General features: G+C 40.1%; 1 protein-coding gene and 1 long non-coding RNA gene across 3 annotated transcripts; both read left to right on the plus strand.

Annotated features, from left to right (window-relative positions):
• Window positions 1-64: 64 nt before the first annotated feature.
• CCIN (calicin) lies at window positions 65-2,156 on the plus strand. 2 transcript variants are annotated; one of them, XM_072959729.1, is made up of 2 exons: window positions 65-1,424; window positions 1,740-2,156. In XM_072959729.1, the coding sequence occupies exons 1-2, from the start codon at window positions 315-317 to the stop codon at window positions 2,079-2,081; spliced, it is 1,452 nt and encodes a 483-aa protein (XP_072815830.1). In that variant the 5' UTR covers window positions 65-314; the 3' UTR covers window positions 2,082-2,156. The 2 variants fall into 2 exon arrangements, with proteins under 2 accessions (XP_072815830.1, XP_006204179.1); XM_006204117.3 differs by having other exon boundaries at window positions 68-2,156.
• Window positions 2,157-6,413: 4,257 nt separating this feature from the next.
• Window positions 6,414-12,700, plus strand: LOC140696082 (uncharacterized). The gene is made up of 3 exons (XR_012072085.1): window positions 6,414-6,957; window positions 8,085-8,129; window positions 11,308-12,700. It is a non-coding gene; the product is annotated as an uncharacterized lncRNA (long non-coding RNA).

The raw sequence follows: 12,700 nt of genomic DNA on the forward strand, positions 1-12,700 counted from the left end.
CAGGTGGGAGTTGCAACCCATCTCTGAGTTTCTTCCTAAGTTCTGAGCCCTGGCAACAGGTCCTGGTCAGGTATCAGACTTTGGCAGGTCGGGGCCATCAGAGGGAAGAAAAGCCCTGTGCCTTTGAGAAAGGCCTCAAGGGGGGCTGCATTGTGATGACCTCATCCACTCTATGACATCATCCTCTCTCCCACCCCAACTCCTCCCTGATCAACTGCTCTGCAAACAACCATCAATCTGAATCCCAAAGGCCTGAGAAAATCTGTTCTCCAGTACCTGCTGCTGATCGTCTGCCTCAGCCAGCAAGAAGCACCATGAAATTGGAATTCACTGAGAAAAACTACAACAGCTTCGTGCTGCAGAATCTGAACAAACAGAGGAAACGCAAAGAGTACTGGGACATGGCCCTGACTGTGGACCACCACGTCTTCTTTGCACATCGCAACGTACTGGCTGCGGTCTCTCCACTGGTGAAGAGCCTCATCTCCAACCACGACATGAAGACTACCGATGAGCTCTTTATCACCATTGACCCCAACTATCTGAGCCCGACCACAGTGGATCAGCTCCTGGACTACTTCTACAGTGGCAAGGTGGTGATCTCAGAGCAGAACGTGGAGGAGCTCCTTCGTGGGGCCCAGTATTTCAACACACCACGCCTTCGAATCCACTGCAATGACTTCCTAATTAAATCCATCCGCCGTGCTAATTGCTTGCGCTACCTCTTCTTGGCTGAGTTGTTTGAGCTCAAAGAGGTATCAGACTTGGCCTACTCTGGCATTCGAGACAACTTCCACTACTGGGCCAGTCCTGAGGGCTCCATGCACTTCATGCGCTGTCCACCTGTCATTTTTGGCCGCCTGCTCCGAGATGAAAACTTGCATGTGCTCAATGAGGACCAGGCTCTCAATGCACTCATCAGTTGGGTGTACTTCCGGAAGGATGAGCGGGAGAAGTATTTCAAGAAGTTCTTCAACTACATCAATCTTAATGCTGTCTCCAACAAGACACTGACGTATGCCAGCAACAAGCTGATGGGCATGGAGAACAGCTCAGCGCACTCAACACTGATTGAGAGTGTCCTGGTGGACCGCAAGCAGGAGAGGCCAACCAGCCTGCTGAGCTACCAGCGGAAAGGGGCCCTGCTGGATTCAGTGGTCATCCTAGGTGGCCAAAAGGCCCATGGCAAGTTCAACGATGGGGTGTTTGCTTATATCATCCAGGAGAACCTGTGGTTGAAGCTCTCAGAGATGCCCTATCGAGCGGCAGCACTTAGTGCCACCTCTGCTGGTCGCTACATCTACATCTCTGGTGGCACCACTGAGCAGATTTCAGGGCTGAAGACGGCTTGGCGGTATGATATGGATGACAACTCCTGGACCAAGTTGCCCGACCTGCCAGTTGGACTTGTCTTCCACACCATGGTGACCTGCGGGGGGACCGTGTACTCAGTGGGTGGGAGCATTGCCCCAAGGCGGTATGTCTCTAACATCTACCGCTATGATGAGCGCAAGGAGGCCTGGTGCCTGGCAGGGAAGATGAGCATCCCTATGGATGGCACAGCCGTGATCACTAAGGGCGACCGGACCCTGTACATTGTTACTGGGCGGTGCTTGGTGAAGGGCTACATCTCCCGGGTCGGGGTGGTGGACTGCTTTGACACCAACACTGGGGACGTGGTCCAGTGTATCACTTTCCCCATTGAGTTCAACCACCGGCCCCTGCTCTCTTTCCATCAGGACAACATCCTCTGCGTGCACAGCCACCGGCAGAGTGTGGAAATCAACCTGCAGAAGATAAAGGCCAACAAGACGACCACCTCAGTGCCTCTCTTGCCCAACAACTGCCCCTTGGATGTGTCCCATGCTATATGCTCCATTGGAGACAGCAGGGTGTTTGTATGTGGAGGTGTCACCACAGCCAGCGATGTCCAGACAAAGGACTACACCATCAATCCAAATGCTTACCTGCTGGACCAAAACACAGGCGAGTGGAAGACCCTGGCGCCCCCACCAGAGGCACTGGACTGTCCTGCCTGCTGTCTAGCCAAGCTGCCTTGCAAGATTCTTCAAAGGATTTAAACAGCTTTTTAAGTGGGAGAATAAGTAAATGCATTATTATTATTCACAATTTAATGAGAGAGAGAAAGAGAGGAAGGTGGCCTGTTGGTTCCTTCTTAGTCTATGTTCAGCCCTGAAGGTAGAAATCCTGGGCCAAGGCTCCTCCTAGTGAGGGGAATTCAGGGCCACCCCATCACTGGAGGGATCTGAGCTGAGGCTGGAAGGGGATCCTGATGGGTGGGATTGAGGCATCTCCTGGGCACTGGCTCCTAGTGGAGTGGGAATTCAGGGCTCCTCTCTGTCACTGAGGCTGGAAGGACCCTGGTGGGTGAAGTTGAGACATCTCCCAGGCACCGGCCAAGCTGTGGTCTGGAAGGCCTCCTATTCTAAATCCCTGTAGTCACTTTGCAGGCATCAGCTAGCCTGAGAGGTAAAGCATTTCCTTAGAGTTGTGAAGCCTCAGGCTCCTCCAACACTCATTTCTGAGTCTGCCCAGAAAGGTAGGGGAAGGCCAGTTCCAGGTTGGGAGAGGAGCCTCCCAGGCTGGGGAGAGAGAAGGTGGTGTGGGCCAGGCTCAGGGATGGGGGCGAAGGGAAGGGGGTAAGGGTGGGAGAGGAGGCAGGGTTACTTGGCTGTCATGCCTGACCACTCAGCTATGGTGTGTTTGTGTTTCATTTGTGGGGAAGCTAGGGGTGAGGAGTTACTTACAATTGTTTCCAGTAAGCAAGTTTCATTGGGAACTTTCTCAGGGAGTACAAGGTCTGAGGAACTGGGGGTGGAAGAGAGGTGACTGAAGGGAGAAAAAAGAAACCTACATCTCTATTGGAGAGAAGCTTGGAGATGAGATGAGATGACAAGATAAGAGAGACAGGATGGTGTAGTAGTGAAGGGTTTGGACACTAGATAGATGGCCTGGTTCAAATACCAGTCCCATCACTTATTGGGTAATCCCAGGCAAGGTACTTAACATCTCTGCGCCTTATTTCCTTCTCTGTAAACGGAGGACAATAAGAGTGCCTACCTCACAGGGCGATGTGATGTGCAAAATGCCTAGGACAGTCTCTGGAATATATTAAGTGCTTCAGGAGGACTTTTTTAAAAAGTACTTACTTTAGAGTATTTTAAAGGGAAAAAAAAAAGATCCATGAGCCAAAGGTCCAGGCTCTTGGGCCCTTATATTAAGTTAGGTCCCATAAAATGTTCTTTGAGACTCCCTACCTCAAAGCCTTAGTGAAATCTCCTCGATTCTAACTACCTGCGTTCCCCTTTCACTCATTTGTGTACTTACATATAATCCTCAACAATTTAGAAGAAACTCATCTTTCAAGGTCAAGTCCTTGAACACCATATATAATTATCATTCATTCATTCATTCACCCCATTCATGAATTTACTTACTGTCCACATGTCTGTTCATACACACACACACACATATACCCACACGTGCACACACACACACCATTCACTGAGGCCTCTCTCTGCTTGTCCCTGTTCTAGATGCTAGGGTCGTAGGGGTGACACAGACAATCCCTGTCCCTGGGAGCGACTATCTATACCAATGCCAAGGAACAGGAATATTATACAAGCAACATAAGTAATTTTAATTTTTCTAGTAGCCAGGCTAAAAAGGTAAAAAGAAACAGGTGAAATTAACTGTAATACTATATTTTATTTAACCCAATAGATCTAAAAATTATCATTTATACAAGTAATTTATGTAAACGTTCATTAATGAGATATTTAACATTTTTTTTCATACTAAGGCTTCAGAATCCAGTGTGTACTTTAAACTTACAGCATGGCTCTGTTTGGACTAACCACATACATGAGGCCCCACGGAACCAGCGGCTACTGTATTATACGATGCAGGATGCTTTAGCTATCCTCGTGGTTCAAAGCCGCCCCATTCTCTTCTTTTTCCCACTCAATCCTGCTCCACCTGCTCAGTAGCAGCTTCCCGGCCTCCCTGGTGGGTGGCCTCCCTCCTCAAAGCCTGCCCCTCTGCCCAGGTCTCCCTTTCCTCCTCCCAGGCCAGAACCTGGACTTCACAACTGACCCTCTCTCCCTGGAACTTTTCCCACGTTTTTCACTTCTCCAATCCTGGGCAGCCCCCACCTCTGTTTACCTCACAGCATCACACAGCTAAACCCACCCCCACCCCCACCCCACCAGGCTTAGCTGACCTCGAGTCACCTCTTATGACACCTGATGCCGTTCCCTACAGCTGATTCTCCAACCCTCTCTGGTGTCATGGAAAGCCGCCCTCCCCTCTCTTCCTTCTCAGCCACTTACCTCTCATTCTGCTTCCAGAACTCCAGAGAAACAGAAGTCAGGTGACCTGAGCTAAATAACCCCATGTCCCCTCCAAATCTCCCCAGAGCTTCTGCGGTTTTTCTGCACCTCAGAGGGTGAGGTGTATTTATTTTTTAAATGGAGGTACTGGGAATGGAACCCAGGACCTCGTGCATGCTAAGCATGCACTCTACCACTGAGCTATACCCTTCTGCCCCATAGCAGAGATTATGGTCTTAAAAGACATGGCTTGTGAACTACAACCCAGGGCTTCGAACTGGAGTATATGAAGTCTTTCCAAGGGAAATTCAGACATGCATAGTGTTAAGGGAATTAGTTTCCAAATCCTCAACTTTTTCCCTAAAATTGACCGACCTGATAATACACCTGTGGAGGGAATTTCATTCTAGTTTTCTTTTCCCATCTTCCCTTTCAAAATTATCTTTCAAACACTAGACACACACACACACACACACACACAGAGCAACCTTTACCCATCCCAGATATTCCCAGTATGCACTGCCCAGGATGCCACATAAGGGTATAACCTGGTATCCATGAAGTGTTGGTGAAGCCTCCTTTCATCAAGACACCAACATCCAAAGAGGAGTTTGTTGTATTTTTCTGTCTTATCTATACAGTGTTTCTGTTAAGGTGTAAAGTCTGGTATTAGAAGCTGGGATATTTTTGTCCAAGTTGGGTTGTTCAGAAATGTTCAATAGCACAGTGGAACGATGACATTTCTAAAAGCTTTACTGAAATATAATTCACATACCATACAATTCACCCATTTAAAGTATAGAATTCAATGGCTTTTACATATTCACAGAGTTGTACAATCATTGCCACAATCAATTTTAGAACACTTTCATCACTCCAAAAAGAAACCTTATACCTCTTAGCTGTAACTCTCTAACTCTCTCATTTCCCCAGCCCTAGGCAACCTCTAGTCTCCTTTCTTTTCCTATGGATTAGCCTTTTCTTGACATTTCATATAAAATGTGACCAGTCATCTGGCTTCTTTCACTTAATGTATGTTTTTCAGGTTCATCCATGTTGTTGTGTATGCCAATACTTCATTCATTTCCATGGCTGAATAATATTCCATTGTGTAGGTATACCACATTTTATGTATCCATTTATCAGGTAGTTGATAGACATTTGGGTTGTTTCCACTTTTGGCTATTATGAATAACACTTTATGAACATTTGTGTATAAGATTTTGTGTTCACATATATTTTCATTTCTCTTGGGTATAAACCTAGGAATGGAATTGTTGGATTAGATGGTAACTCTATGTTTAACCACTGGAGGAACTGCCAGACTGTTTTCCAAAGCAGCTGCACCATTTTATGTCCTTACCTGCAATGTATGAGGGTTCCAGTTTTCCTGCACCCTCCAACACTTCTTATCTGTCTTTCCACAGATAGTCATCCTAGTGGGAGCAAGTAGCACCTCATTGTGGTTTTGATTGGCATTTCTCTGATGCCTAATGATGTTGGATGTCTTATTTTTTTTTTAATTTATGAAGTCATAGGTGTATTAATTAGCTTGATTATAGTGATTACCTCATAATGTATATGTGTATCAAATCAAGTTGTACATCTTAATGGATATCTTCTTTTTGATAACAGTTGTATAATAATCTTGTCTCTTTGGTGCTCAGCTATTATTAGAGAAGGTAATACTCCTGAGGAAGATTTCTGTGAGAACAAATCAAAGATAGCATGGCTCAGAAACACCGACAGTCACAGTGCATTCTTTCATTCAGCCTGCAGAATCATGATGTCTCTGTGCCTTCCTACCTAGCCATCTGTCTTAGAATAATTAAGATTTTTAAAAGTATGTTAGAAAATACCCACTATTAAGCATATCCTCTCTGCATTTTCACCGTTCTCAGTAATGAGAAAGAGCTTCTGTTTTCTTGGGTCTAGTTGCATATTTTGTACCATTTGAAGGCTGATGTAAAAATGTCCACGTTTACTTTCTGAAGAGTAGTGTTATGTCTTTGAACAAAATAAATATGTCAGTTAGCACACCTATTATTGGAATGCTTTATTCAGACTCATAAGAAACATTTAAAACCTTTTTTATTAGGAATAAAACACACATAGAAAAGCAACAATACTTAATTGTATAGCTTAATGAATTATTGTTAAGTATCCACGTAACCATGACTGAGTTCAAGAAATAGAATATTGCCAATCCCTCAAAAGTCTCCTGTGTGGCCCCCTTCCTGATTATAATCCCTTTTCTCCCCTCTGACCTTTATGATAATGTGTTCCTTGCTTTTCTATATCGTTGTACCATCTAAGTAGGCATTTTTAATACATAGTTTAGTTCAGCCTTGTTTTTGAACTTTACGTAAGAGAACTGTGCAGTACGAATTATTTTGTGTCTCGCTTCTTTCACTCCAATTGTGTTTTTACAAGTCATCCATGTTATTGTCTGCAGGGGTAGTTCCCCCCACTCTTCTCTTTGGTATTCTGTCATATGAACTTATTTTCTTTATTTATCCAGTCTCCTGTTATTGGACATCTGCGTTGTTTCCAGTTTGGACAGTTACAGACAATGCTATTCTTGTGACTGGATCTTGGTGCACAGGTACTCAAGTTTATCCGGGACATATACCTAGGGGTGGAACTACTGTCTTCTTTAGTAGATAATAGCAAACTCTTTTGCAAAGTGACTGTGCCAATTTACATTGCCATCAGCAGCATACGAGAAGTCCTGTTGCTCCACATCTTGCCAGGACTTGATATTGTCAGACTCTAATTATAGCCAATCGGATATGGAGTATTACCTTGCTGTAGTTTTAATTTGCATTCTCTTGATTGATAGTTATAGGTTAAGCACCTTTAAATGTTTATTGGACATTTGGATTTCCTCTTTTGTGAAATTTTTGCTTTTTTCTATTTGGTTGACTATTTTCTCTTTTTGACTTGTTGGAATTCTTAATGTATTCTGGATATGAGCCCTTTATCAGTTTCACAAGTGGTAAGTATCTTCTCCCACTCTGTGGCTTGTTCTTTCACTCATAATGGTATATTTTAGTTTTAATTAGTCTCATTTGTCTCTTCCTTTTTGGTTACTGCTCTTGATAACTTGAATAAATCAGTCTCTACCCTGAGGTCACAAATATCCCATGTGGACATTTAACTGTTCCACTGGCAGTTTTCCCCACTTCTCTGCAGTGCCACCTTCATTGTGAATCACATGTCCATACATGGGTGGATGTGTTTATAAGAGCGCTCTTATTCCACTGGTCTGTTTGTCTGACCTTATGCCAATACCACAATCTCCATTACTACAGCTTTACTATATCCTACACAGTTTAGAATTCATCAAGATCACACACACACAAAAAAAACTTTTGGGATTTTGATTGTGATTGTGCTGAATTTATAGATCAATTTAGGGAAATTTCATATATTTAGAATATCAATTTTTATAATTCGTGGGCATGGTATATCTCTACATTTGGGGGAATTTTCTTTAATTTCACTTAAAGTTTTATACTTTACTTTGTAGAGGTCTCACAAACTTTTGTTAGATTTACTCCTGGGTACCCGACATTTTAAAATTATATATATATATTCTTAAATATATATAGTTATATACATTATCTATATAGTATTCCTTTAAAATATACATATAGTAGTCTTTCAAAAATTCATTTTTTATAGTCTGTAGAAATACAGTTGATTTCTGTATATTGATTTTGTATTTAGCAGATTGTAGTTCAGGATGTGAGCCCTTTATCAATTGTACATGTGGTAAGTATCTTCTCTCCACTCAATATGAATAATAGCTTTAAATGTAAAATGTAAAACTACAAAACTTTTAGAAGAAAACATGGAGAAAATCTTTGTAACCTGTGGTTAAGCAAAGATTTCTTAGATATAACACTAAAATCACAATCCATTTAAAAACTGATAAATTAGACCTCATCAAAATGAAAAACCTCCTCTAGGAAAGACACTGTTAGGAGGATGGAAAGATAAGCCACATAGTGAAGAAAATATTTCCAAATCACCTATCTGGCAGGGGACTGGTGTCCAGAATATATAAAGAACTTTGTAATAATTTATTTGCAGATATTTTGATATACCCAATTATATCATGTACAAATAATGACTTTTTTAAAGGAAGTTTCCTCTATTTCAAGTTTTTACAAGTTTTTATTGTGATAGATATTGAATTCACAAATACTTTTTCTGCATCTATTGAAATGAGCACGTTTTCTCCTTGTTTTAAGACAGTTCATTTTATTAATTTGTCAGTGTAAAACCATCTGTCCATTCCTGGAATAAGCCTAACTTGGTTATGGCATATTATGTATATATATTTATATAAATATAATATATATTTATATAATTATTAGATTCAGTAACTATATAATTTCTTTAAAATATTACTGGTTTCTATCCATGATATATTCACTCAAGTTTCTATCCATAAAATCATCATATGGAACTATTATTGTAAGTGGCATTTTTTAAATGCTCGTTTCTAATCATACACTGCTAATACTATAAATACAATTGATTTTTGTGTGTTTACCATATACCTTACAACTTTGCTAGACTCACTTATTAATTTTAGGGGTTTTGGGGGTAGATTTCTTGAAATTTTGTATGTAGACAATCATGTCATCTGCAAATAGGAATAATTTTATTTCTTCCTCCCTAATCTGTATGCCTTTTATGTCTTTTTCTTGTCTTGCTGTGCGGGCTAGGACTTCTAGTACAATGCTGAACGGGAATGATGAGTGGGAATATCCTTGACTTGTCCCTGACCCTAGGCAGGACAGCATTCAGTCTTTCTCCATTAAATAAAATGGGATTTTCAGAGATGTCCTTTATCAGGCTGAGGAAGTTCTGTTCTATTCCTAGTTTGCTGAGATTTTTTTAAAAAAGTAGATGTTGAATTTTGTCAAAAAACTTTTTTCTGTGTGAATTAATATAATTACATGGGTTTTCTTCATTGGACTATGAATGTGGTGGAATACCCTGATTTATTTTTAAAATGAATCAGCCTTGCATCCTGGGATAAACTCCGTTTTGCCATGATATATTGTTTTTATACGTTGCTAGATGAAATTTGCAAATATTCTGTTGGATTTCTTGTGTCTCTGTTCTTAGGGGATACTGCTCTATAGTTTTGTTATTGTTGTTCTCTCTTTGTCTTCTTTTGGTATCAGAGTAATGCTTGCCCCATAAACTGAGTTCAGAAATATACCCCCCTTTTTCTTTTCCTGGAGACATTGTGTAGAATTGGTGTTACTTCTTTAAATATTTGGCTAAACTGGCTAGCAATTGCTATCTGGTCCTGGAGATTTATTTTTGTGGAAGGTTTTAAACTACAAATTCAATTTCTTAAATAGTTAAAAGACCATTCTGATTATTTATTTCATCTTTGGTGAGTTTGAGTAGCTTGTGGCTTTCAGGAATTTGTCCATTTCACTTAAGTTGTCAAATTTATGTGCATAAAGTTATTTGTAATATTCTCTTATTATCCTTTCAATGTTTGCAGGGTCTTTCATTCTGTGATAATGGTGATTTGTGTCTTCTCTCTTTACTTCAGATATTTTTCCAGCTCTGCACTTTCTCCTCCCTTTCTGGAAGTCTGATGGAACGAATGTTGACTTCTTGTTGTTGTTTCACAGGTCCCTAGGGCTCTTTTCAGCTTTTCTTTTTTCCTCACTGTTCAAACTAATGTCTACTGGGGGTATAACTCAGTGGTAGAGCACATGCTTAGCATGCACAAGGTCCTGGTTTCAATCCCCAGTACCTCCATAAAAAAGGAAGGAAGGAAGGGAGGAAGGGAGGAAGGAAGGAAGGAAGGAAGGAAGGAAGGAAGGAAGGAAAGGTTCACTAACACTTACCCCTGTCATCTCTATTTTGCTGCGGGGTCTATCCAAAATTTTTTTAATTTCTGTTTTAAATTTTTCCAGTTCAAACATTCCCATTTTGTTATTCTTTGTATTTCCCATTTATTTACTGAAATGTTATAGTTTTCCACTTGTTCTAAGCATGTTTGCATTATAAGACTATTTTTATAATAGCTGATGTAAAGTCTTTGTCAGAGAATTCTTATCTAAGTCATCTTGTATTGACATGTGTTGATTGTCTTTCTATATGTGAGTTGAGATTTTCCTGGTTGTTCATATGCCAGGTAATTCTAGATTGTATCTTAAATATTTTGAATACTGTGATATGAGACTCTGGATCTTGTTCAAATTCTATGAACAATGTTGATATTTTTGTATCAGTAAGCAACTGACCTAATTAGTTTCAGACCGTAAGTTCCAACTGACCTGTTGTGGGCTGTGGTTAGAATTTCATTTCAATCTTCAAAGACTTTGCAATGGTATCTGGATCTGTCTCATGTTTGCGCCACCCAGTGGCCAGTCTGGGACCTGGATGAGGTAAATTCAAACTGAGACTGGTCTCAATCAAACTACAGCTCAGGGCTGAGCGGATGAGTTTATAAACAACTTCATGAGATCATTCTCCCAAGCTCCTCACTCTCTATGACCTCCCTTGTATGCTTCGGTTTCCAGGGTTACTCTTTCTGGTTCTCCAGCCAGAGAAAAGTAAAAACTATATCTTTACTTAGCCCACTTTGCCATGAACTTTCATTGCTGTGCCTATGTCTGAGGTCAAGTGGCAGGAGGACCAGAGGACAAAAAATGGTGAACTCATTGCCAGTTCAGTGCTTCATAGTTTTGTCTTCCCCAATTCACCTACCACTGTTTACTTTTCAGAGTCCTCAAATAGCTTCTGCTCCATGCATTCTGGCTAGGTTTTATAGCTGCATTCAGTGGGAAAGACCAGGAGGAATGTGCTTACTCCCTATTACTCCCACTTAGGGTTTTTTCAACTACATTCATGAATGACTTTGCCTATAATTTTCCTTTCTCTTACTGTCTTTGTTGGTTTTTTGTAACAGGGTTATGCTTCCCATAAAATGACTTGAGAAGTATATTCTCCTTTTTAAATTTTCTGGAAGAATTTGTGAAGACTGGAATTTTAACTGATGAAGCCAAATGGGGTTTCCTTTGTGTGAAGGGTTTTAATTTATTAAATTTTTACTAGTTATAGGAATATTCAGTTCTATTTCTCCTTGTGTTATTTTTAAGTTGTATTTTTTCTAGGAATTTATTTCATTTTCAAATTTATTAACATACAATTGTCTGTATATCCTTTTATGATCTTTATAATGACTAGAATCTTCAGTGACCCTATTTTTATTTCTGATTTTGAATTAAACAAAACTTTTATCAGTCTCACATAGGTGTCTTTATGACTTTGGATAGGCAGTGCTTTCTTAGATATTATTCCCAAAACATAAATAACTATCATAAAAGTTAAAAACTTTTGTGCCTCAAAGGATACCATGAAGAAAGTAAAAAGACACAAGTTGAAAAAATATTTGAAAAGCGCATATAAGACAAGGCACTTGTACTAGAATATGTAATGACGTCTTATAACTCAATAATAAAGGGCTAAAAAAATTTAAAGATGGGCAAAGTGTCTGAATAGACATCTCTTCAAAGAAGATATACACATAGCCAACATACAGATAAAAAGATATCATTAGCCATCAATGTAATGTAAATCAAAACCATAATGAGTTGCCACTTCATACCCACTAGGATGGCTATAATTAAAAACACAGGTAATAAGAAGTGTTAGTGAGCATGTGGAAAAATTGGAACCCTCCAACAACATTGGTGGGGTTGTAAAATGGTGCAACCACTTTGGAAAACAGACTGGTAATTTCTCAAATGATTAAACATGGAGTTACCGTATGACCCAGTAATGCATATACTGGGTAATCATACCCATTTCTGTCTTTCCTAGGTATAAATCCTCAAGATAAATAAAAACATATGTACACAAAAACTTGTGTATGAATGATCATAGCAGTATTATATATAATAGTTAAAAAGCAAAAACAACCCAAATGTTCAGCAACTGATAAGTGGATAAATAAATGTGATATATCCATACAAGGGAACATTACTCAGCCATAAAAAGGAATGAAGTACTGATACATGCTACAACATGGATAGACCTTAAAAATATCATGCTAAATGAAAGAAGCCAGTCACAAAGGACCACATGTTGTGCAATTCCACTTTTCTGAAAGGTCTTAATAGGCAAATCTATAGAGACAGAAAATACAAAATTAGTGGTTGCCTGGGTGGGGAAGGGGGTGGTTTGAGAGCACTAAGGAGTGGTGACTAGAAGTGCAGTTTCTTTGAGGGTAATAAAATGTTCTAAAATTGATGGTGGTGGATGTACAATTCTGTGAATATAATAAAAGCCATTGAACTGTA

Source organism: Vicugna pacos, chromosome 4 (assembly GCF_048564905.1).
Source record: "Vicugna pacos chromosome 4, VicPac4, whole genome shotgun sequence".
Classification (NCBI taxonomy): Eukaryota; Metazoa; Chordata; class Mammalia; order Artiodactyla; family Camelidae; genus Vicugna; species Vicugna pacos.

Coding starts and splice junctions, on each gene's coding strand:
- CCIN (XM_006204117.3), top strand. CDS start 315: ATGAAATTGGAATTCACTGAGAAAAACTACAACAGCTTCGTGCTGCAG.